The 25,875-nt window shown below is 39.2% G+C and overlaps 1 protein-coding gene across 3 annotated transcripts in view; it reads right to left on the reverse strand.

Moving 5' to 3' along the window:
- The window catches only part of dixdc1b (DIX domain containing 1b), a 28,875-nt gene extending 3,487 nt beyond the window's left edge, over positions 1 to 25,388 (reverse strand). The window contains exons 1-19 of one of the 3 annotated variants that reach the window (XM_027157428.2): positions 25,204 to 25,388; positions 24,868 to 24,906; positions 16,139 to 16,268; positions 15,333 to 15,458; positions 14,986 to 15,238; positions 13,203 to 13,322; positions 5,294 to 5,391; positions 5,064 to 5,203; positions 3,453 to 3,542; positions 3,051 to 3,104; positions 2,769 to 2,819; positions 2,224 to 2,328; positions 2,039 to 2,092; positions 1,782 to 1,874; positions 1,617 to 1,685; positions 1,451 to 1,525; positions 1,068 to 1,229; positions 850 to 916; positions 251 to 359 (exon numbers count right to left, since the gene is read on the reverse strand). In XM_027157428.2, coding sequence (XP_027013229.1) covers positions 251 to 359; positions 850 to 916; positions 1,068 to 1,229; positions 1,451 to 1,525; positions 1,617 to 1,685; positions 1,782 to 1,874; positions 2,039 to 2,092; positions 2,224 to 2,328; positions 2,769 to 2,819; positions 3,051 to 3,104; positions 3,453 to 3,542; positions 5,064 to 5,203; positions 5,294 to 5,391; positions 13,203 to 13,322; positions 14,986 to 15,238; positions 15,333 to 15,458; positions 16,139 to 16,268; positions 24,868 to 24,897 — 1,826 coding nt within the window. In that variant the 5' untranslated portion in view covers positions 24,898 to 24,906; positions 25,204 to 25,388. Of the gene's footprint in view, positions 1 to 250; positions 360 to 849; positions 917 to 1,067; positions 1,230 to 1,450; positions 1,526 to 1,616; positions 1,686 to 1,781; positions 1,875 to 2,038; positions 2,093 to 2,223; positions 2,329 to 2,768; positions 2,820 to 3,050; positions 3,105 to 3,452; positions 3,543 to 5,063; positions 5,204 to 5,293; positions 5,392 to 13,202; positions 13,323 to 14,985; positions 15,239 to 15,332; positions 15,459 to 16,138; positions 16,269 to 21,224; positions 21,534 to 22,294; positions 22,426 to 24,867; positions 24,907 to 25,203 lie in introns of those variants that run through there. The other 2 variants (XM_027157439.2, XM_027157419.2) reach the window with 2 other exon arrangements.
- Positions 25,389 to 25,875: the final 487 nt, after the last annotated feature.

Raw genomic sequence — 25,875 nt, forward strand, 5'->3', positions numbered from 1 at the left:
GTGAGCTGCAGTTCTGTGGGAAGTATGGTGATGATGTCAGAAGAATGTCAAGACTGTTTCAGGAAGCTACGGTAACTTAAACACCCACTCTTTACAACCAGAATGCACAAAAAGCTAAACCTTGAGGCAGATGGCTTATGACAACAGAAGACCATGTCAGATTACCTTAACTATTTACAAATCAATGAGACCTGTAAAATAATACTGCATGTTTGGCAGAGTTTGTTTCTTACTCATTTTCTTTACTCACCTCTTAGGGATGTTGATCATAAAGGGTGTGAGTGAGCGGTCTGTGAAGTAGAGGACTTTAGTGGAGGGAGAGGAGTTAAGCATAGGGCTGCTGTGAGAGTGGACCAATTCTGCAGCAAAGCACACACACAATGCAGGTACATCTTTTAACAATACAATCCCTTGACAAGCAACACCACAGGAATAGTCTTCCTACAGAGCAAATCCAACTTATTACATTCATAACAGGGTAAAACGCTAAAGCTTTCAATACCACTGGGCTGCTGAACGCTCAATTCTGAATGGAAGGAGCCTCGAGTATCAGTGCTTCGCTGCGTTTAGGGGTAAAGCTGTAACTATGTCGGCTTTGCATTTTTTCAGTAGCAAGGCAAACAGTATTGTGTCTTATTAGGTTCAACAGAGAGAAAAGGGAATTAGTGTTTATAGCTGCTATAATGTGTATTAAAAAAAAGAAAAAAGGGAACGAACTTTTTGAGCAGACATGCCTATAAAACTTGTTATTCTTTCATTATTAACACATAAAAAAAAAACGCTGTGGTATAAGAGGTATAGAGCATATAGAGTTTTTTTTTTCTTTTCCTATTTGAAAGGTACACTTACTGCTGCTAGACGGCAAGGAGTCCCTGTCTGTGTGAGTGGCCTTGTGTCCTGGAGACCTCACCCTTGCCTGAAAAGTGTTGAAAAGACTTGCCTCAGTTCAGCAGTTACATTCATAAAACCTAATCATGCTACTGCACATTGTGTATGTTGGTACATGGGCTGCAGAGCAGGAAGCTAAATGTCTGAGAGGACACAATATTTAGAAAACGCTCCCCTACCTTACTCTGCTGTCTGGTCTGTGACTCCAGTGTGTAGAGGCGGTCCATAAGGCTGGTCATACCCTGCTCCAGTGTGTCCAGTGTGTGGTGCTGTGGGTCGTGGCCTCCAAAACAGTTCCTCAGACTGCGAAGAGCATCCCGAACCAACTGCAGCTCCTCCGTCTGCCAGGAACACAGTCATCAATTAAACAGTTGTGTACTTGTTCGATTTGTGCCATGTGGGTTTGATTAAAAATCATTAAATCATAATTTTTTTTTTTTTGCCAAAGATTCAATGAAAATTGAGATCTTAAGATACATATAGGATAAAAGTCTCTGAAAAAGCTTTAAGACTTGTTTGAGGATTATAAAATGAAATATACATGACTCGTATAGGAACTCACTCCCTTGTGTGCTCGTGCTGTACTGAGCTCCGGGGCTGCTGGATGCGTGTAGCCATTGCTTGGAGATCCAGGTAGCTGAAAACAAACAAACAAATAGAACCTTAAAGCTCCCTAATTTCTTATAACAGCGGATTGAAAGTGTCTGTTATTTTATTTCTGGTCTCACCTCATCATCATGATCAGTCAGCTCCTGAAGAATCCTCTGCTTGTTCTCCAGCTCCCTCTGCAGGTCAGCCTGAGTATTAAATCAACATTAAATCATAGCTCAAGCTTGTGCGGATTTGTGAGATTTTCACAAAGTCTGTGGTTAGCATTTTCATGATGGACGTACCTGCTGGCTGTTACTGTCGGTCAGCTTGCGTATTGCTTCGTCCAGTTTGAACTGCTGTTGGTGAAGCAGGCGATCCTTCTGTCCTAATTCTTTCTGCACAGCCAGAGAAAGAATCGATAATTAAGTCGCTCCAGAATAATCAGCCAGAGAAGTTAAAATATAACAATAACTTTGTGGACTGTAAATACATGCACTTTTTGCTCTAATATGAGAAGCATATGGATGTTGTGTATTTGTTTGAATTGGACTTAGTGTACCTTATATTCACTGAGAAGCCTGTTCCTCTCTTCTAGCTTCTTGTGAAGCTCTGCCTGAGGATTCGTCAACAGACTGCGATTAATACATACATAGATACATACATACACACACATACATACATACATACATACATACATACATACACACACACACACACACACAGTATACACACACATTCACTTACGTTTTGTCTTGCCAGTTCATCACGGTTCATGGTGGTGCGCAGAAGCTCCTGTTTGAGCTGTAAGACAGAGGACTCCTGTACGGTCATCCGCTGCTGCAGAGCATCCTGCGCACACAGCACACCCTCAGCACATATGTTCTGTGTCTGTAGCTGCTACTATTTACTGCCATGATGGCAGTCCACGTAAACATTCAGCAAAATAAAAACACAGATACCGTTTTTTCCCCTGAAGTTTCTGAAGTTAGAAATACAACATGCCAAAATCTAAAAAATATCTATGGTTGCTGTAGGACGAGAGACAGAAAGGGTAGCATCTTTACATACATACAAACATATCCATCCATCCACAAGTAACAACACAACATACATGTTGTTTGCATGTGTATAGAGAATGTAAAAAAAATGAAATCATTGTACACATGGTGGAAGTGGGAATTGAATCTGCAACCATGGACATGTGAGGCAAACAAATAGAGTATACATTGTATATTGTTTGTCACTTGTTAGCATTAAAGCTGGGTTACTTGAAGTGCTAAATAACTCACTTTGACTCCTTGTAGATTACGTGCCTCCTGTTTGTACTTCAACAGCTCCCTCTACAGGAAAACCAGGTATCATTAGAACAAGAAGCACAAACAAGAAGCTCAAGAAACGCTTTTTGCTGATATATACTACATTCACACATTTAATGCTCATTGGATGCTGTTTGAAATTAAAAGTAGTAATAATCATGTAATAAGCTTCAGAAAACAGGGCAGAATTCTTGAAATGAAAATGGCTATTAAAACATGCATCTCGTTACAATACTACTGCAATAAAGCGTCTACCTTCAGTTCCAGACTCTCCTCCATGCTCTGGTCAAGACGACTTCGGATTATTACCTGTAACAACCACCGAAGTTTAATTCGTTTGCAGATTACGTGCACTGTGCTAAAAAAGACTGAACAGTAGCTGAATGAGGCAGCAACTGAACTCGAGAGAGAGAAGCAGCTGAACAGAGAGGAAGGGAAATGGATACCTGCACCTCACTCTCAGACAAAGCAGAACTCACCACACAGTAACCTGATCTTACAGAGAGCACATAAGCAAGTGGCAGAGAAAGAAGAGGAGAAAGAGAAGGAATGTAAAGGAGTTTCTTGGGAAATGGCTAAAACAAGTGAGCAACACAAATAAGAAATACTAGGATTGCAAGATGAGAAGAAAACACTCTTTGTAAGAAAAAGTCATACCAGTTGTTGCTCAACATTTTCCACTCCCTCTCCGAAAGTTAGAGAAACCTCCTGCTCGTCGTCAGGCAAAGAGCCGCGGAGAAGCAAAGCCTGTAAAAACACCCCGCCACACATATACTTCAGACACTGAGGCAACAGACAGGTCTTACAGCCACACATTTTACACTGAAAATCCCCATGACCCACATCACTGCTGTAAGAGTAGCTATCCAACACTTTTAAAGTGAATGGTTTTGGCTGATGTTATGTGTATTAAGTTACACAAATGTTTTTAAGTATGTCTGTTTTCCATTTTGGTTTTTATTAATATATAACAAAACCTAGTAACTGTCAAAAGAAACATGATGTGAACCAGCCATGCAGATTAGCTATCAGCTATCGGGCTCAGTCCGATTAACAAACATGCATAAGGTTGATAAGTAGCCTACACACACTGAGGTTGATAAGTAACCTACACACACTACACACTTTAATGTTCAAAATTAGTGTTTCTAATAATACATAAAATGATATATTTGTATATATAGGAGCTTTATCATACAGTTATTGCAGGGACAAAGGATCTGACCATGTGTCTATTAAATGCTGTGACAAACACCAACCTATTCTTTAGGAACAGCAGGAGATTTGAGCTTTACTGAACTTTTGTAACATGAGCAGCCAGATTTGCAGCACAGGGGACAAAAATTTAACTAAACACCACCAATAAGGAGCTCTGACGTACACCACCCCACCGTGTATTTAGATATAATCTAAATCTATCAATATAATTTAGAGAGGTGTCCCAAAAAAGTCTAGTTCTCACATTAGTATTCATTGATAGCTCTCTGAAGCTGAACACACAGATAAATCATGTTGTAAAGTCTAGTTTTTTTTCATCTGAGAAATCTGGCCAAGATGAAATCTTGTCTGACATTTAAGAGTCTCGAAATTGCAATTCATGCTCTCCTATCATCAAGACTGGACTATTGTAATTCGTTATATAAAGGAATTAGTCAAGCCTCTATCTTTCGGCTGCAGGAGGTTCAAAATGCTGCTGCAAGATTATTAATGAATATTAAAAAACATGAACACATCACTCTGTCCCTGGTCTCCCTGCATTGGCTTCCTGTACAGTACAGGATTGATTTTAAGTTACTTTTAATAGTATATAAATCTCTGCATGGCCTTGCACCATCTTAGTTATCAGATTTGATAACTGAACATAAAATGGGAAGAGCATTGAGATCAACAACTCAAAATTTATTTAAAATTCCAAGGACCAAGTTAAGCCGGAAAGGGGATCGCGCATTTGCGGCAGTTACACCTAGACTTTGGAATAGCTTACCCACGTACGTCAGGGATGCTGATTCCATACACATTTTTAAAATACAACTTAAGACATACTTGTTTTCCATGGCATATCCCTCTTGTTGAAATATTTAATGTGTGTATTGTTATTATTAAAATTGTATTTATTTCTTTTATTATACTTAGATGTTGTACAGCACATTGGTCAACGTGTTGTCATCAATACGATTCTGAAAAGTTGGTCCACAGTTAAGAGCTACATGAAGCTGGAGTCAATGCTCTTTTCTATGTGCACAAATTTATTCAGGTCTCACAGGTCACCTGTAGGCTGGACACCATTCTCCTGGCCTCCACCATCTCTCTCTCTAACTGCTCCTGCTGTTCCCACAGTTGCTCCTCCCAGGCATAGTTACACCTCCCATCATGCTCCTGGGATGCTGCTGGGCCACCTGTCATGTTGTCTGAGAAGCAATATAACCTGGTCCATTATTTCCTGAAACACCAATTAGCATTACTGAGAAGACAAGTGCAAGTAAAAGAACCTGCTTTACCTTTGGCTTGTCCTGACTGGATACTAAAAAGCTGTTCTTTGTCTTGAGAGCTGCTGGTGGGGTCTTTGGGCATGTGGTTAGGACTGGAGGTGCTCAAGCTGAGAAGAGAGGACAATTTAAGCTTACCATCTGGGTTGTAGTGAATAAATATTGCTTTTGAATCATTTCACAGTTATTTTGTGTGTGTACTTGATAAAAGTACCCAATGTGTGCTAACTAAACTGCTGATCTCCAACTGCAGAAGAATGAGAAAACATGGTATTGTTTAAATGAACGTATTGGCTAATCTTTTATTTATCTGTTCAACTGATAACTTTAGAAGCTGACTAGAATTTGAGCATGTGATCTAGTGTTACACATGTGCTCTCTAGCTGTTGTGCAGCAGGGAGGTGCCCCAGAACCAACCAGACCGTGAAGTCGCTGACTCTGGCACAACCTCCAGCCCCAGCAGTACAACACACTAATCTCTGCTCAGTTCTCCATGGACCAGCTGCCTCTCTGCCCACATCAAAGAGCAGAAAATCTCTCTCCCAGTCTCTCTGTTCATTATTCACCAAGCTTACATCCCAAAAAAGTCAGTACAGAAGAACTCCCTTGATCAATACTGTCCTTGTCTATTAATTCCCTGTATAGGGATTAATTATGTCTCATCGCCAACCAGACATATCTGCCAAGAGCCATACAGAGACCAAATAAGCTTTCACTAAATGCTGCAATTCCCTGGGCTATTTTGATGGTGCGGGATAACGACTACTTCCTGCTTTAATCGTGGTTCTGTAGATGTGTTGTGTTTGGCAGACCACTTTAATAATAACAAACCTATTAATAACAAGGCAAAAGACCAGTATACACGCTGTAATTACAGCCATGGTTGATGTTACATCTGTTGAAATAAAACCACCATTAGAAAGCACACTTAAAGCTTTGAACTGACTGAATTAGTCCTAAATATAAACAAGTAGCTTTTTTCTTTCATCATTATTGTTAGTTGTAACTGACCAAGCTTTGTCATTTCTAGCAGACAAAACCACAGAAAGGAAAGTGGAAGGCATGGCGAAGCTTGGTAAGTTACTAACAATAACAATCCGGCTGACCTTGACCAGAAACTGGGCTCCATAAAAAAATACAACAAATACCATTCAACATTCTGGGGTATTTTTTTTCTCCTCTGGACAATGTGTGGAAAAAGCAGACTCCCCAGCATCCAGTAAAGCTGAGTAAATTATTTTCACCAAGTGATTTAGATACAACACTTCAGGGAGTAAGGTCAAAGTAATTAAGTGTTACTTGTAGATGTAGTTGGCATCAATATCCATAGTTTCATCAGCTGTGCAATTGAAGTATTTCTGAGGCTGCAGGAGACAAAATGAATAATGTACCATTTCCTAACTTTACTCTGTTACCTGGCTGACAAAACTATCCAACTAGAAAGGGCTTTTAAAAAGCAGGGATGCTACAGACTCAATACTGGAAAAGGTTATTAAAATACCTTTAAAAATCATTTGTAGCTGTGCTATGGAGCAACACTGAGTGTGTCTGACACAGGAACACGTGAAGACACAGAAGCTTTCATTCTCCTAAAACCTCATTATACATAGATAAATAGCAGCTTTCCTCAGATTCTGATTACAGTGTTGCAAAAACATAATTTTCAATAAGAAATGGTGTAATTCAACTCCTTATGACAACCAGCAAACTCTCTCCCTCGTCAAAACATTAGAATCTCTTGGGCTATTAAGACTTCCTTGAACAACGAATTTAAGAAAATGCTCATTTTTTTCTGAAGCTTTGAACACTGTTGTGTTGTTCCATGACATAGAATTTCAAAAGACCTGGCATAATAAACATCATGTAAAAAAAAGGCATGGATATCAGAAAACCAGGGTGCAGTGCATGTTGTTGCTGTGAAACATCCTTGTTAGGAAAACCAAACCAAATGAGTAACTGCTTGGAAAATGAATAACTGTTGCCTGTGGCTAGCAAACCCACATCATGTGAAAGTGTATCCCAGTCCAGAGCTAAAAATAAGCTTCATCTTTGCTTTCAGCAAGAATCAGTGGCCACAAAAGAAAGCTTTCTTACAAACTAAAATTTAAAGGCGGTTCGTTATCAGAAGACAAGATATCACATTTATTACTTGCGCAGTGATAAAGCAATGCCTGGTTTCTGTACCATGTTTTCTAGACTAGATGTCTCTCTGGCAGAGATGGGGGACTCGAGTCATATGACTTGACTTTAGTCAGACGCAGGTCGCAAATTTGAGACTTGCTTGACAAATTTTAAAAAAAGAGACTCGACTTGACATTCATGACTTGTGACTTACTCCCACCTCTGCTCTATGGAATATATTCCGCAAACTTCTTGCAGAAGAAATATCCAGATACTTGAATGCACGAGGCACTTTACTACTAACATGATAGATATTGATTAAAAAGCGTTGGATCAACTCCTATGGGTGAAGCCTAGATCAGTTTTTATCTTATTTGTATGGTTTTCTGTGCTTCAGTCCTCATTTCCACAGCAATAATAGTGTATTTTTCCACAAGCTTCCTAGAACCTACAACCATAAAAGCATTAGTGAATGGAAAATGAGGATTTCATAAACATTATCGCATATACAGTATGTGGCTTTTCTGTTTACGTCATGGACATGTGTGGAAGGGACAAAAATGGTTTACAGGTTGGAAAATACAGTACATATCGTATGTGATGCTGTACTGAGCTCCAAGCTAAGCAAATCTAGTAAGCATTTAGTACCGAAGCTGGTAATGGACACTGGTATTCAACCCTTCCAGTCGTGTTATTATCTATGGTCTTAAGTGCTGCTTAAACGACATTAATTTTTAACCCCAGTTAGTAAATCAAAACAAATACATTTTATTTTAATGACTATTACTACTTATATTTACTCTTAATATACTCACAATATAGTGGGATAAGACAAATGTGTTATATTAACATAATATAAATGGCAATATTTTAGTTATTAAAAAAATCTGAATGGACTTCCCAGAAAATGTAAAAGTATGCATCCACATATCAAGTTTGAATATGAATGACATTCCCCACATATCAATTGACAAAAAAAAAAAAAAAAAGAATTGAGTCTCTGGTGAATGCGTATTGTGATCATTTGGCAGACGGTGTATGTGATAAACTGCTAATGCAAGCACAAAGCATTTCCTATTATGTAACATGTCCACACAGCAGGAAGCAGCTCTGGGAGGTTTAAAGGTCCTCATCAGGAAAACCATAAACTCTATATTTGTGCTTGCTACAATCTGTATCTGATATGACTGCACTGATGGGGGATCATTAGACACCCTACATTAAGCACTAATGATAAGACGTAATCACAGGAAGCCTGTTAAACCACTGTATTTACACTTCAGCATGGAATTTGGCATGAGTCCCGGAAATTCTTCTCTAAAGCAGAAGAGTGACTCTGGGGAAAAAGTGTTGACACAACAACTAAAAAAAATGTCAGTCTAAAATAAGAAAAGGAAAGGAAGCCTGAGCACTGCTATACTAAGCATGCTATTTGATTAATAAGCATAGAGACAAGACGGACAAAAATGATCTCTAGGCTGGTGTCGAACCCCGTACGCAGTGCTAAAGCACAGACTCCACATGCAGCTGACACTCTTTAATCATTAACATTGTGATGTGTGACCACAAGAGTTCACAGAGACAAAGAGAATGTACAGAATAGCCAAGCACAGTGCTTCGACCACAGTGACTTCCTACTGTCAAAGAATGCCGGCTTATTTTTGTTAAGGGTTTCAGCCAATACCTAGCAGTGCCAGAACAAACACAGAGGCGGGTCTGATCTGAGACGTCAACACAACAATTCTGAAGTGAGTGAATCACTTTATGCAAGTCCAAGACCTATAAATATCGTATTGCATGTTAAATCTGCTATATGTCTGTAGTACCCATTCTATAGGGTATAGCATTGCTCATGTATAATATCCAAACCTATGTACTCTAGATGACCTCAAGTGCGTTGTTTTTAAAGCTTCTTGTTTTTTTTTAAAGGTTTTGCTTAATTGCCACTGATAATCAAATTGCCTGCTAATGTTCCACTGACTCTAAACTAAGTGTAATAGCTGGTTTCATTTTATTTGTGGGTGCTGGGCATAAAACTTTGAGGGTAAACTCAAACCCTTCATGCTCAAGTCCACTGATCTGAAGCAAACTTCACACCTCTGCAAGCAGCACATGAACAGCACGGAGAAAGGAAGTTCAAAATTTATTAGATTTGTTCACATTTTATCCAGGAAGAAATGTCAGGGTTGCCAGGTTTGCGGTTTTATGGCAAATCGGGCTTGGTTTAGACCAAGGTTGTGGGTGGAAAAAGCGAATGAGCTGGTTTCTCTGTTTTGGGCTAATTTAAAAATAATATGCAGTCATATTATTATATATATATATAAATTGGGGAAAAATACCTGGGAACTAGGTGCCATCACCTCAATTCAGCAAGAGTTTAGCAAGTGATGTCAAATCAATATGGCTGCTCACAGCATCAACTGTAAAAACACTGGCTCTTCTTAAATGATTGATGTTACATAAGAATTTGCTTCAGACAAATCAAAAGTACAGAAAAAGTTGCATGTTAAATCTATTACACTGACTTGACACGGCTGGACAATCTGAGGCGTAAAACGTGCAGAACTCTTCACAGTGAGCTGTCTAGCTTGCATGAATTGGAAGCGTCTCCGGTTTTTTCCTCACTAAGCCGAAGACGTTTGGATGCAACATTTATTTATAGTAATTTAACATCTTAGCTAAATGAGCTAAGATGTGTTTCGTGTCTGAAATCTGCTTTGACTCTAGTTATGAGTCTCGTGTCACCTTAAATTAGGGAGTAAGGGAAAAGCTCTTACCATTTAATCTGTTTGGCTCCCATGTTGGTTTAAGTCGCTATCCCACTGCGCTGCCTCGGATCGTCCATGTAGTACTGGCTAGAAAACCGTTTACTAACATCTTTTTCACTCAAACTCTTCTTTAGGGTCCAGTCTGAGACCCCTGAAAAGACTCACCAAGCTGTTTAGTGACAAATCACTAAAAGACAAACTAATCACAGGAAAGAAACCGCCAGAGTCCAAGCTAATACTAGGTAACAGTTACAAGCTTTTGAGTGTGAGATCTGCTGTTCATCTGTTCCCGACGTGGCACGTATGGAAATCCTGTTTTGCTTCGGTAACAGAGGAGCGAAGCTCTACTCAGTAACCAAGGCAGCTGCATCCTGCCCTGTTCTCTCTTTCTGTGTGTTGATATTTCTGTGAAACCTCTCCTCATTTGAATCACACCCCATATTTATAACATACTATCCCCAGCCTGAAAGATTGCTGAGCCTCAGAACAAAGCCAGGTTTCTCCTGTTTATCTTTCTCGCTCTGCTTTCTCTTGCTGAGATGTCAAGCATAGCTCAGCCTTCCTATGCTTCTGCTCCTCCTATCTCCCCCAGTCCCTCCCTCAATCTCTTCTCTCTCTCCCTCCCTTTCAGGATCACTGCATGGGTGATGTGGGGTTGAGGCCAGTGGGAAGTGAAGTAATTGGGATTGGTACAGGGTCAGCACCATGGGGCTCTGTGCTGTACTGCTTACAAGAGACTCCAACACACTTTTGAAATGTGCCAAATATATATATATATATATATTTCATGTTCTTGTACAGTTCTTACCATTTCCACACTTAAAAAAAATCCCCAAAAACTTTAAGACTTTTTCTAATTGTTTTCATGCAAGTTAATGTTCCAAATGTTTAAAGGCAAAGTGAAAACTGGTAATATGATATCCATCAGAAATCTTAAGACTGTAAACTACAGGGAATGTCTAAGGGCAACAAATACCTCTAATTTTTCCGTTTTATACTAGATTTTTCTTTACATCTGTAACAGAACAACTACAACTAAGTACAACTGGTACAACTAAGTCTCCTAACCCTGTTTCAGTACCTGTTTCAGCACCTCTGGGATGACATAGAATACTGACTGAACCCCAGGACTCAGCAGCCAACATCAGTGCCTCACATCACTAATGGCTGAATAGCTACATCTCAACAACAACTCGCTAAAATCTGAAGGCTGTTATACATCAGGTGGGGGGATATTCTGAAATAAGATGTTCAAAGAGCTCATCTGGGTGTCATGGTGAGATGTTTGCAAACTTTGCCACACAGTGTACTTTTTGTAGATTATTTTTTGGTGCTTTTCTTAGTCTGTTTTTCACTTCTGCATGTTGTGTGTCACTTTCCCTATTTCTCTTTGCATACCCTGATGGCACATTTCTCTGCCTGAAATTCTTGGAGCACTTACGCATTAAGGGTCTATGGGGTTAAGGAGTTCAAGCTGCAGTTTGGCAGGAACTTACTGTCGATCCTCATGACCTCATGATCTTTTGGTCACAGGTGATAGTCTTTACACACTGAGCTGTCACAGATTTCCACCTTTGAGTGAACCACCTTTGTCATCATCATTATCATGTCAGTTAAGTTTGCCAACTCACAGATCACTTTTTATTGCTGAAAAAGCTTCCAGAAATAAACCTTCACTTGTACCGAGGAGTTGAGACGATGCTGATGTTTTTTTTTTTTACTGAACTCCGCAGCTGCACTCTCAATTTCTTTAACTGCTTAGTATCTGGTTGTATAGTCTCTGGCTTTACTTATGGCTTAAAGCTCTGAAGAGTTGACCTACTTATACATAGCTCATGATTATAACAAGCTCTAAGTGGAACATGATCAGTATGACCTCAGAAACTCAGTGTTAAGCGAGAGAGAGAGAGAGAGAGAGAGAGAGAGAGCGCAAGCGCAACGTTTATAGCTGCTATAATATAAGTGATAAGCTTGTTCTGAGAACGGTTCACAATATTAAATGTAGCTAACAAATAGATAACAAGTAAAATGGAAAAAAAAAAAGTTATCTGTGCCAAATTGCTGCAGTATAATAAGACTCTTCAGAAACAGAAGCCTGTCATTAATTATTTTCTTATAACAGCGTGTCCCGTCTGGTATTAGGAGAACATTCAGGCACGTGTCTGAAGACGTCTGGGGGGCTCTTTCATGCCATCTGCCATCTGATTCCACAGTGCAACCTCCAAATGCACTGACCGAGTCTCACAAACACACACTCAGCAGTTAGAGACGTTGTAATATAAATCATATAGAAAATAGACATCTCATAAACATCCAAGACATTGTAGAATAAAATTGTATGTTTTCATTGATGTTACTCCTTGTACTTGTGCTGGTTTTATCAGATTGAGTTTTCCCCTGCAGGGGGTTAATAAAAGTACATCTCATCATAGTCCTTATTTATGACTTGCAGATTTTAAATGAAGATTTCTTGCCTCTTCTGTTAAACAAAAACCTTTACATTAATGCATCTTACTGCGAATGAAAAAAGGCAAAAGCAAAAGATACCAGGAGAACAATGGAATGTATTTAATATTTATTTATGAAACCATTCTAATTGCTATGGGTCCAACATTCAGAATGTCTATATAAAAGCAGCCTCACACTTCTCCTGACTATCAGCTGCTTCTGACAGCTAGGAAAATGAAGAGCTTCAACACAAACAACAGAGGCAGTGACTCGATCTGACAACTGAGCAAAATAAAGGGTGTATACAGAAAGCCACTATTGTTCTCCGTGGCCGACATAGAGCCGGCCGTGCCAACAAGCCATCAGCTGTAACCTTTAACCCCTACGCATCTGTTTATCTCGGTCCTGAGTAAAGAAGCACCTCACCAGATGCTGCTCCGAAAAATACAAATAGGTTTTGACATGAGCGTTCCTTTATGTTTACATTCCTTTATGTTTACATTCCTGCTGGTGCTGTCAAAATATTGTCTTCTGGAGCTAAATAATCATTGTACACTGAGATCAACAATGCAGTACAGCTTTACCTTTGCTCTCCTGTCTCCGTGTTGTCCATGTCGGCTTCTCCCTGGCCCTCATACTGCTGGACCAAAGCCCGCACACTCCAGCATGGGCTCTCGATCTCCTCATCAGCACTGGAGCTTCGCCTGAGGGACATAACGAGTGAGTGGCATTCAGCTTTAAGGACTTTATCAGTGAAGCTAAAGTGAAGTTAAAGCTATAATAAAGACTTTACTTAAAGGTAGGGTCTCCGTTGTTTGAAAAATGCTTCAGAAAACTGAGTCGGGCCGACAAACAAAACAAATACAAAACTAACGTGTAGCCAATGAGCAGAAAGGGGCATGTCTTGTCATTATGGTGGAGAGTGTGTTCAGTGCACATGTGTGACATTAGCAGAAAGCGGTTTTAACACTGACATGGAGGATAAAAACAAAGAAAGAAAGTGAAGAAAGGCTTACGACAAGGCAAGAAGCAGGACCCGTGTTAATATAGCATCAGCTTTGCAGCGCTGGAGAGAACCGAAGGAGCGGGAAGTTGGCCAAATATTCACAGATTCGAGTTTCCCGAGTAACTCCTGAGCTAAATGCTATGAATCTGTGAATATGCGGCCAATTTTACTTAAAAAATTAGCATTTTTCCTTCTCGATAGGTGAGTAACGTTGGTTTTGCTTTGTGTTACAGAACTAATATATGCCGTCCTTTGCATGATTATGCTTGTGTGTCATTTTTGCTTGTTTGTTTATCTGCAATAGTATTGTTTTTCCCTTCAGCTATGATTAAGGCATTTCTTTCCATTAGTTACCAGGGTTACGTATGTATGTGTGGGTGGAGCTATAAATACAGGGGTGGGACCCATTTGGGTCAGGGGCGTGTTTGTTTTGGTGATTTCAAATGTCAACATTGGCTTTCAAACAACAGAGACCTTACTTTTAATAGTCCTGATCTTAGTAGGAATTTCACCAAGTTTTAATTTTTACATGATTTTCTTGTTTACAAATTCAAAGTGTGTGAGAATCATCTCAGAATAGCCGTTTGTTATCCAAACTAAAGCTTTTGCTATCTCCAGCATGTAGTGGTGAATTGTTTGAGGAATAAAACACAATGTAGTGCGGTGTTACATAAAAATAACCAAAGACAGAGAGGTGTTATGGAATTCATGTGATGATACTGTTACCACCTCAAAGCTGCTGCTGAACTCAGTGACATTTCGCTTGTATTACAGCAATTTACAAACGCTGTTTTAAACTGATATTTTAACTCTTTATAGTTACATTTTAGAGTTTAGTCTTTTAGAGAATCGTCTCCTCTCCCTTGGTTCCTCTCAGGGGCATGAAATGTCTGCAGCATGTCTCAGCTTGCTTATTTAGACAAAATTTAAAAAAAGACACTAAACTCGAGCTGCAGTGCAGTGTCAGACAGAAGAGGGCAACACTGTACACAGCACCAGCTTCTCTTAACATGAGGTGGAGGATCCATTCTTCATCCTCTTTATCCTGTTAAACCCTGAACAGTAAGTCACTGAGCTCTAGTATTGATACCCACTCTTTTTACACAAGCTTATGATAAAGAATAAAATACCTTTGCGTTTGGAAAATGTGGCTATAACACGTGTTGGGACTTGTTTTGACTACGGCTGCAATGAGTCATCATGATTTGTTGTTTAAAATGATAATGAATGGGTTTACTGAATGCCAATAGAAGACAATTTCTATAAAACAACAATGGAACAACGTAAACCAAAGTGACTTACAGTGATCGAATTACGTGTCTGTGTCGGTTGTGTCGAATGAACAGTGAATAAAAGCTAACCTCTGCCAGTCCTGTCTTAGCTGATGAACGCTGCGTCCTGAGCGAGACGCATCGCTCCGGGCAGCTGCTAAAGCTGCAGCTGCATTCTGGGCCATGGCCATAGTGGAATGAGGTCTGTGATTGGCTGATGAGCTGGTTGAGTTCCTACCCAAGGCAGCTCCTGCTCTGTGATTGGCTGAGGCAGATGGCTTAAAATGTGCTGCTAGTGCTAGGATCAGCCTCATGGCAGATTTGAGGTTCCCTTCCACAATCTCTGTGAGAAGCAAGAACAGAGATAAACAAGTGTAGAGGTTTATCATCATCATCATCATAATAATAATAATAATAATAATAATTCAGTAAGTCACCTCTGGCAGAAGTCTGTGGCATGCGTATCCGCTTAGAGGACACAAACTGCAAAACCTTGTCCACATTTTCTCTCTTCTCTTGGTTGTCCTTTGGTGAATAATGAATACCCTCAAGGAGCTCGCCAGCTACCACACAACAAAATAAAAGCTATGTATTTAAATAATAATAGTATTAGATCATTGAACTGTCCTGATGTACTTTGATAGCATGTTTAACAGCATGTCAGCCTGAGCAGAGGGACTAAGGACACAGCTAAATAACAATAATAAAAAAATGTTGACACCTGAAAGAGTTTAATCATATTTGGCTATATAAACTGATATACCTCTTGCATTAGGTTAAACAAAGTATACTTAAAAAAATATAAACAAAACAAAAAGTGCTGTTACAGGATAACTAATGATGTGTTGGTATGAATTTACTGCTACCACCTTGATTATTTCCCCAAAACTACACATTTTCCCCCACATATTCCACAGAAATCTGCCAATGATTTTAATTCTTTATTCAATAATAATAATCATAATTATAATAATAATTAGAAAACGACAAAATCTCTTCATCCTGAGGACTTTCCCCTGTCAGAAAAATGACAGCTATTGAGCTATTGCATACATTTTATAAAAATAAGCTATCAAAAATATATAACATTTTAAAGCATTTTCTTAAATAATAAAAAAAACAAATATAGAAATCTTACAGAATTTACATATGATTATATCATTACTTTTTAGTGTGTAAAATAGAAATGCCTGTATTTTATAAATTGTATTTCTAAATATCATTTCTGGCTCCATCTTCTTACCCACTATCTCGATGAGGTGTGCGAGCACCACGCCGTCTCTGAGATCCTGCCGCAGGTCACTCACAGGCTTCAGACCAGGCTTCTTCTTCAGCTGAGCATTCACCCACGACACATATGCCACCAGTTGTTGCTGAAAACACATCATTGGGTCATACGCCACATACAAGTGACAGCACATACGTTACGTAACATCACATCAGTCTGGTGAACAAATGACCTCCAGCACTGAATCAAATGAACTAAACCACGTTTGGACTTGATTCAAAAGTGAACTGAGGAATAAATGCATCAAAAACATTTACATGCATTTAAAGTATGTTGCTACAACAAAGCTTACGTTTTCAGACAACACCCTTAAAACGATCGGTGTCAGTTACAGTCTGGTGTCATTTCAGCTGTCTGTGTTAACATCGCATAAACCTGAGACTGCTGAAGTACAGTCTCAGAAAGAGTGAGTGACGGTGTATTTTAACAGCTGGGGGATTTAAATCTCTATATATCTAAGTATTATCTACAGACTAAACAAAGAAAAAATAATAATTCAGCCAGATAAAGATGTAACTTTTTTTTTAGATGGCGCAGAATTATTTCTCTCCATTCTCACCGTTTTTAGTTTGTGTCTAACTTTTCTCTAACTATTCTATTCCAACAATTCTAACATTTCGAGATGGTTAAACACGAGCAAACACAACATGTAAGTAATCTTTGTTTCAACTCTCAAGTAGTCAGGCCAATGATTACGTTTCTTTATGAAAACTTCAGTATCTAAAACCTCATAACAACTGGAGTTATAAAGAAGAAATAGAATTTAATGAGCTTCTCATGTTTTATAGTACACCCTGAAATTTAATTACTTTCCTATAACAACGTGGCCAAAAACGTGGTTTTATTCCTTAGCAATTTAATAATTACTACAAACTTTTTTACAACTTTTTTACTGTTGCTAAATAGTAAAGTAATTCTCTGTTATTTCTTACTCTTACACGAAGTTAATAAGTTAAATGGCAATTGTTATTTTACAGAGAAATGCAGTGTTACATCAGGACAACACTGGACACTCCTTAAAATGATGAACAAAAGTCTCCTCACACAAAGCCACATCACAGGTGAAACATGGGTAAAGTCTTGGTGTCCACATAGTAGGTCAAGTGTTACAAACAACAAATGTTACAGTCAGCACAGCTACAGTATCAGTGATGCCATTATAGAAAACTCAATGTTCGAGAAGATTTGAGAATTCAGCAGTACTGTAGTAGACTCTGTTTTAGTGTCGCTTTAGTGTACCACACTGCAGCATCAGAGATAAACGTCAGGTCCCCGTGGAGTTCCATTGCCATGGTTACAGAGAGGTCCCTGACTTGTGGGATTTCATCAATTAGACACGCCATCAATTAGACACGAACAGATGCTAACTGGATGGATTTTGATACACAATTTTATTTCCAGAACTACAGTTTCGTCTCCTTAGCCTATCATAATATTGTAACAAGTACAGAAGCCGTGACAAATGCCATCTATTGACGCATCCATGGGAAGTTAAACAAACAAATTCTGTGTGTGGTTACTGCAGAGACGTCTATATTGCAAGCTCTACATTCACCAAGTTGTACTACACATGACTGCAACAAAGCATTTCTTTTACAAGGCCATAAATTCTAACAGACTCTTGAGGCTGCTTTCACATGTTTGTTTTTTTTAAACAGAAGTGCTATTTGTGCTGATATGAAAAAAATGTCTCTGGTGACAGATGCATACTAGCAATACATATAGTTTGTGTGTGTGTGTGTGTGTGTGTGTGTCAGGGATCTGCGGAAGAGGTGGCAGAAAACAGACACCAAAACATACATTGAGAGAACTATGCGCTCAATGCAACCGAACAACAAACTCTATACAATAAGTACTGTGCCAACTGGGAGTTATATACTACTGCTGGTTAAACCAAAATGGGAATCAGGTTCAAACTGTTATGTGATATGTTCAGGTGAAGTGCAGTAGCTACGTTCACATGCACACAGAAATTTTAAGTCACAATTGCTATACTTGGCCAATAAGTGTTCCTACTACTGATTGCCCTAACAATAACAACAATAATAATAGAGCATAGAAGCATTTATTTAGTCACATAGACATTACAGAACAGTGAAATTCTTTCTTCACATATCCCAACTTTGAAGATTGGGGTCAGAGCTCAAGGTCAGCGATGATACAGAGCCCCTGAAGCAGTGAGGGTTAAGGGCCTTGCTCAAGGGCCCAACAGTGGCAGATTGGCAGTGTGCCCTCTGTTTGTTCGATGCAACAAGCCTATCCATGTTTACATAAAGTTAAACTTTTCTCTAGTCGCCAGTGGACACTGTCACTTGTGTCACAGGAAGTTGTGGATGCTATCTGGTGCTTTGTCACCACAAATGGCCACCCATTGCAGTCACAGGATTTCATGCAAAATGGCAAGTGTAAAAACATGAGCAGCACATGCTGTAACGTTTGACATGGGAAGGTCTTTTCAATTTGACTTATTAACTTCACAAGAGAGAAAAAGGACAGTCTGGTAAACTGCTAAAACATAAATGACAACAAGGACTAACATGTTTTCATGCATATTCCACAACATTAACTATAACTACAAACAGATAAAAAGTATGATGTTCATTTTTTGATAAGCAATAAAGGTGCAAACTGCTGTGGGTCAAGGGGAATAAAATACCTCCCATCTATGCAGTGCGGTTTAATTTAGAGAATGTTGTTAGAGAGAAAAAGTCTCTGGAAAAAAGCCAACAACTGAAATGCAATGTGCTCTGTCCTGACAACCTCTTTGGTGCAGCAATAAACCAGAAACCAGGCTACCGTTTAGACAAGCATTCCTGTAGGCCTTTGGCTTTTTTCCACATGAACAGATATTCTTATGTGAAATATTTTAGCAGCCACACTGCAAATTGAATCAGCCTCTAAATATAGTGTTAATATTTGGCATATAGTGGGTAACTAGTACAAAGACTCCCTTGTCTGGAGCATATCTGTCTCATTGAAAGGTCAGAGTGGTCCAAACCGGCTACCTTCTTGACAGAGGATGCAGAACACAGGGAGCATTCACAGCACCGAGGCAGTGTTAGACTCTGACTATGCTGGACAGCCAGAATGTGTTGCTATCTCCGCAGAGCCAGGCGTGACGCTAGGCGTGCGGTCTGTTCTCTCAGTGAACGAGCAGACTGAGAACCTCGCTGTCACTCCTTCCTGAAGTTTCCTGTTTCTACGGCACACAGGCAGCTGGGTACCATAACAAATCACTGGACTGCTTTATGGTTACACAGAAGGACAGCTGATAGAAATGACACAGTTGAACAGCTGCTGAACAAATCTTGGAAAATTATAAAAATGCCCCGTTATTGGGGAAGTGTCACAAAGCACTAAAACAACTGAATATTTATCTTACAGTGGGTGTTTGGGGTGAGCATATACGAAGGTCACAGAAAAAATAGAGATCATTCATTCCCAATAACATTTATTTCAATGAACTATATGGCCAACCGTTTGACACCAGACCATCAGCGCAAAATGTGCTTTATAAACATCCTGTTCCAGATTTATTCCCCTCTTCTTAAAAGTCCACACTTCTGGTAAGGCTTTATAGTTGATATAGGAATTAGCGTCCATTCAGTCAAAAGAGAAAGTAATATATTCAACATGCAATATGCTGCAGATTGACAATACCGCTGTTTGCACTTTACTAATTAGTCACTTTATTACTATCTATGGTCACTTTACTTAATGGTCACTTAATTCAGACTGCATAATGTGAATATCACTTGGTGTACTTATGTGTTAAAGTGTATTGTTATTGTCTGTGGTTATATGTCTGTTTTTCTTACACCAATCAGGAGTAGTGCTCCTAATTTCGTTGTATGCAGGAAAAAAGACAATGACAATAAAGGCATTCAATTCAATTCATTGGGGTCAAGTTCAGTCCTCAGTCCAGGCCAAGTTTTCCACTCCAAGCTTGGCCACATACGTCTTTGTGTACTGGAGTATTTTCGTGCTGGAACATGTTTGACCCTCTCAGTTCAGAGGAAGTGAAATTTAATGCAATACCACACAAATACCTCCTATAAAACTGTGTTCCAACTACATGGCAACAGTTTGGGGTAAAACCACATACGATGGGTACTGGTCAGGTGTCCACAAAATTTTAGCCATATAGAGCATCACTTACCTCAGGTTTGCAGATTTCACACTAGACACAACACAGCACAGGAGGCATGACACAACTACTTGTCTTTAATTTTACACCGTGGTAAGACGTGTCGGACGGAACATTCTGGGTTTCCTCTCAAATATCAACCCTCAATGAACTTAAACTGAAGTTATAACCAACATAACATTTTATCTGCCAGTTAGAACTTTCATAACAACACTAAAGCAAGTAATCCGAACAATCTATTTAATAACTCTTAGAGATTTGAATATTAAATGGATAAATCTCTAAATATTATTGGATTGGAGATCTCTGTAGTCCCAAAACTACCCAAACAGTCGAGCACAAAATGGAGCAATGTGTGGTGTAGACTATTGTTTTCAGTACAGTAAGTGCAAAAAAAATAAAAAATAAATAATTTTGTTTTAATGTGGTTGTCTTATCTGAGGAAGAACTTTGTTAGAATTCTATTTCCAATTTCTTTGGACCAGTTATTACTATGCACTGTTTTTATCACCAATATTTACTATTCTTATTACTAACCAGACTCAGAAGTGGAAATAATGACAAAAACGTGCCATAGTTGGTATATTACTATACTGTACTCTATCACACTGTGTAAATAAAGCTGTAAGACTGTTAGATATCGATTCTATCGTAATACCGAGTCAGCATTCAGGTGTAAAGCAAAACAATCACCACACAGATGGAGATAAAGCCGTTCACATCACAGCTGCTTTATAAACGCTAGTTTTAGCTCACAGCTAAAGTTTGGAGACAGCGTTATTTGTGTATTCTGTTAGACAAACAACTTAGCTGGTTGATAATTTGGTTTCTGTGGAAACCTGGAAACGAGTTGAAGAAAAAAACCGACTGAAAGTTTTTGCTTTGGCTTCGTACCTCATTATTGAAGCCGTCCTGCAGCACGTCGAGTAAATTTCCCTTAGATAAGGATGTTATCATTCTTCTGCCTTCTCACACGGAGAGGAGAGGAAAGAAAAGAGGAGACGAGTCCAGCTAATCGTATTAACCGCGCATGGCTACACCGTGGGGCAAACAAAGAAACTGTACAAACACCGGCTTTGGCTTGTGTGATGGACATATGTGCACGCGCACACACCGTTAGCTCCCACACAGAAACAGGATCTGAGGTAAACTGAGCTAACCAGGATGAAACGCGCATGCGCTCAGCTCCAACGCGCTGCTGTCGTTATGGTGACGCTCTGAGTAACCGTAGCTCGGTTAATCTGAGGGGAAAACATGCGTTATCCCAGAGATTAGCTTGAAAAACAGGTGTCGCTAAATGAATTAAATAACAAGTATGACAAGCTTTTGGGGAGAAATACTTTAGGACAAATCTCTAGAAAACTGTTAAGCAAATAGTGACGAGGGATTAATGATTCAGAAATAAAAACGTAGTGTTTTCAGTCACAATTTGTCTTCATTCAAATTTTGTTCAAAGTATTTGGAAAACAGTTGCTAATCGTCATTGTGAAGCTAGTAATGCAAATCCAATCGAATCGTTACACCCCAATAAACACGATTGTCAAATCTGTAAAAGCAGAAAGCTAATCAATTTTCAATTCATTCGTGTTAGTTAACTATACACCACACCACAGTGTGCGAGTCTGACTGATCAGAAGGTATGAATTATTTTTATTTTATATTTAATATATATTATATAATATTTATTTTTAACATGTCTTGAAACTAGGTCCAGGTAATGCGAATGATAGGTTAATATTAATGTTGAACAAGAAAGAGGGAAAACGACCAAGGCTAGTGAGGAATGACTGTAGTGTGGCTATAAATGTAAGAGAGAACATTGTTTCTCGAACATTTCACAACATTAAATCTAACTATAAACTGCTATAACCAACATGCCTCACCCCATTTATTCCTTACTGATCAATACTAAAAGATCTTCAATGAGGTCTTAAATTTAAATCATAAATTTAAAATCAACTAACCTTTTTTCCAGCACTGGAATAAGGCAACTCAAGACGATGCTGTTTAACAGCACACAACACAGATTACTTAACAGTACACAGTCAGCACGGGTGAGTTGTGTACAGCTTCGCTAAACCACATCCTTCCTGCCAGCTTTAAACTTCCTGATTCAGGCAGTAACAAATGTAATGTACATTCTGAGAATCAATAAGCTGATCTGACCCCTTAGTGACAGACATTATGACTGCATTTTTTTTTTTTAAAAACTAAGCTTTAAGATATATTCAGTAATTCTTGTTTCACTTCAATACGAGTCTATATGAGCATCATGAATGTTCTTGTTTAAAGTACTTTTAATACATCTGCTTCTTAATGTAAAGGTGACTGCATCATTAACTATTTTGTGTAACAAGTAAGAATTTATGTAAAAGCAGGAAAGAGAAGGGGAAAAAAAAAATACTTGCAGCAAGATGATGGAAATCATAGTGAATAATTGACAACCGGAGGGTTTGAGGATGTAAGTGAAGCTAGAATGAGGTGAGATTTACATCCTGCATAGGACACCAGTGCATCACAGGCCACAATGCACACATCTTAACCCCTAGTAACAGTTTATGGTCCTAATGCACCACTCAGTATCTGTTTGGGAGTTTGGAGGAAACCCAGAGGAAACCCACATGGACGTGTGGTTATGAAATGAATACAGATAGTAACCTGTGCTCAGAATCAAAACTAGGCAAACTGGAGCTGTGAGGCACCAAGTAAAACTTCATCAAATGACCTACATACATACACACACACACATACATATATACACACACACATACATACATACACTGCTCAAAAAAATAAAGGGAACACTTAAGAAACACATCCTAGATCTAAATGAATGAAATAGTCTTGTTAAATACTTTGTTCTTTACATAGATGAATGTGCTGACAACAAAAATCACACAAAAGTTGATGAAAATCAAATTTATTAACCCATTGATGTCTGGATTTGGAGTCACACTTTGTAGTGGAATTGAAGTGGAAAAACACACTACTACACACTTTGATGTAATGTCCTTAAAACAAGTCAAAATGAGGCTCAGTAGTGTGTGTGGCCTCCACGTGCCTGTATGGCCTCCCTACAACTCCTGGGCATGCTCCTGAGGAGGTGGTGGATGGTCTCCTGAGGGATCTCCTCCCAGACCTGGACTAAAGCATCCGCCAACTCCTGGACAGTCTGTGGTGCAATGTGGCATTGGTGGATGGAGCGAGACATGATATTCCAGATGTGCTCAATTGGATTCAGGTCTGGGGAATGGCTGGGCCAGTGCATAGCATCAATGCCTTCATCTTGCATGAACTGCTGCCACACTCCAAACACATGAGGTCTAGCCTTAGTAGGAACCCAGGGCCAACCACACTGGCATATGGTCTAACAAGAGGTCTAAGGATCTCATCTCGGTACCTAATTGCAGTCAGGCTACCTCTGGCGAGCACAAGGAGGGCGGTGTGGCCCTCCAAAGAAATGCGACCCCACACCATTACTGACCCACTACCAAACTGGTCATGCTGGAGGATGTTGCAGGCGGCAGAATGTTCTCCAAGGCATCTCCAGTCTCTGTCACATGTGCTCAGTGTGAACCTGCTTTAATCTGTGAAGAGCCCAGGGCGGCATTGGCAAATTTGCCAATCTTGGTGTTCTCTGGCAAATACCAAATGTCCTGCCCGGTGTTGGGCTATAAGCACAACCCCCACCTGTGGACATCAGGACCTCATACCACCCTCGTGGAGTCTGTTTCTGACCGTTTGAGCAGACATATGCACATTTGTGGCCTGCTGGAGCTAATTTTGCAGGGCTCTGGCAGTGCTCCTCCTGTTCCTCCTTGCACAAAGGCGGAGGTAGCGGTCCTGCTGCTGGGTTGTTGCCCTCCTACGGCCTCCTCCACGTCTCCTGATGTACTGGCCTGTCTCCTGGTAGCGCCTCCATGCTCTGGACACTACGCTGACAGACACAGCAAACCTTCTTGCCACAGCTCACACTGATGTGCCATCCTGGATGAGCTGCACTACCTGAGCCACTTATGTGGGTTGTAGACTCTGTCTCATGCTACCACTAGAGTGAAAGCACCGCCAGCATTCAAAATTGACCAATACTTCAGCCAGAAAGCATAGGAACTGAGAAGTGGTCTGTGGTCACCACCCGCAGAACCACTCCTTTATTGGTGGTGTCTTGCTAATTGCCTATAATTTCCACTTGTTGTCTATTCCATTTACACAACAGAATGTGAAATTGATTGTCAATCAGTGTTGCTTCCTAAGTGGGCAGTTTGATTTCACAGAATTGTGATTGACTTGGAGTTACATTGTGTTGTTTAAGTGTTCCCTTTATTTTTTTGAGCAGTGTAAAATTACATATATAACTGCCCTAAAAATGTTTAACTAGTCAAACTATGCATTTTCCCCCAAGGGTGTCTAAAATGCACAATTCATAATTTTGCTGGCTAATAATGGCATAATGCATGGTGCATAATATTTTCACCTCAAACCCCGAGCAGAAAACATTATGGTTTGCAATAATCATCCTGACAGTAAACAAACTTACAGATCCTTCCACTGCTGAGGAGCGAGGCATCTTTCTGACCTGAAAAGGAATCAACAGTTTTTATATACATACAATCGACATTTCACACTTGTTTACACGTTACCGGGGTAACCAGTGTTGTCTAATTTAGCGCACATGCTAACCAATAAAGTTACAGGGTAATAAATTATTTAATACGAGCTTTTGATATGCAAGGAAAAAATATTAGGTTTATTGTAAAGTCAGGTGCATCGAAGTTAATCAAACCAAGTCCATAAGAATGACTAAATTATCAGTTAGTAAATAGCTCTAGCTAGCAGTTAGCTGGTTTGCTAGTTAAACATCTGATTAACTCACCGAGTTTTAAAGTAGCTCCTCCCAAATCAGTTCAGACTCATTTGGTCCACAGTTACGTTTTATCTTCGAGTTTATACGACTCTTTATCGTTAAATGACTATGAACGAATATCGTTAATTAAAATCACCATTCATGGATTTAGCAAAACAAATCTCAGCTGCGTTCTCCCAGTGGTTACCATGGTTACCAAATACAATACCACGTGGGTTTCGCTGTTTGAGATGAAATACCATTATTATTCTTATTATTATTATTATTATTATTATTGTTATTATTATTATTATTATTATTATTATTATTATTATTATTATTATTATTATTATTATTATTATTATAAAATTAAATAATATTTTAAAAGGACGTGAAACAGATTTGTAAACATGTTTAATTTCAAACAGGTGCCCATGCATAATGTCTAGGGTACTAAATAGTACTCCAAGTACTTTTCCTCAACGCTACATTAGTACTATTTTGGCCTACTACTTAGTACGCTAGTATGAAAGTATGCTTTTTGTCTCCCCCTGCTGGTAGAATGAATACATGACAGGATTTACCGGCAGAATTAATTAATAAATTCTAACTGTTTTGGAAATATCTTTTATTTTAACAAGCAATGCTACATGAATATAATCGTTACAGGAGACAGAAACATGGTGGGCTGACATATGGCTC

This window comes from Tachysurus fulvidraco, chromosome 21, assembly GCF_022655615.1.
Source record: "Tachysurus fulvidraco isolate hzauxx_2018 chromosome 21, HZAU_PFXX_2.0, whole genome shotgun sequence".
NCBI classification, from domain to species: domain Eukaryota; kingdom Metazoa; phylum Chordata; class Actinopteri; order Siluriformes; family Bagridae; genus Tachysurus; species Tachysurus fulvidraco.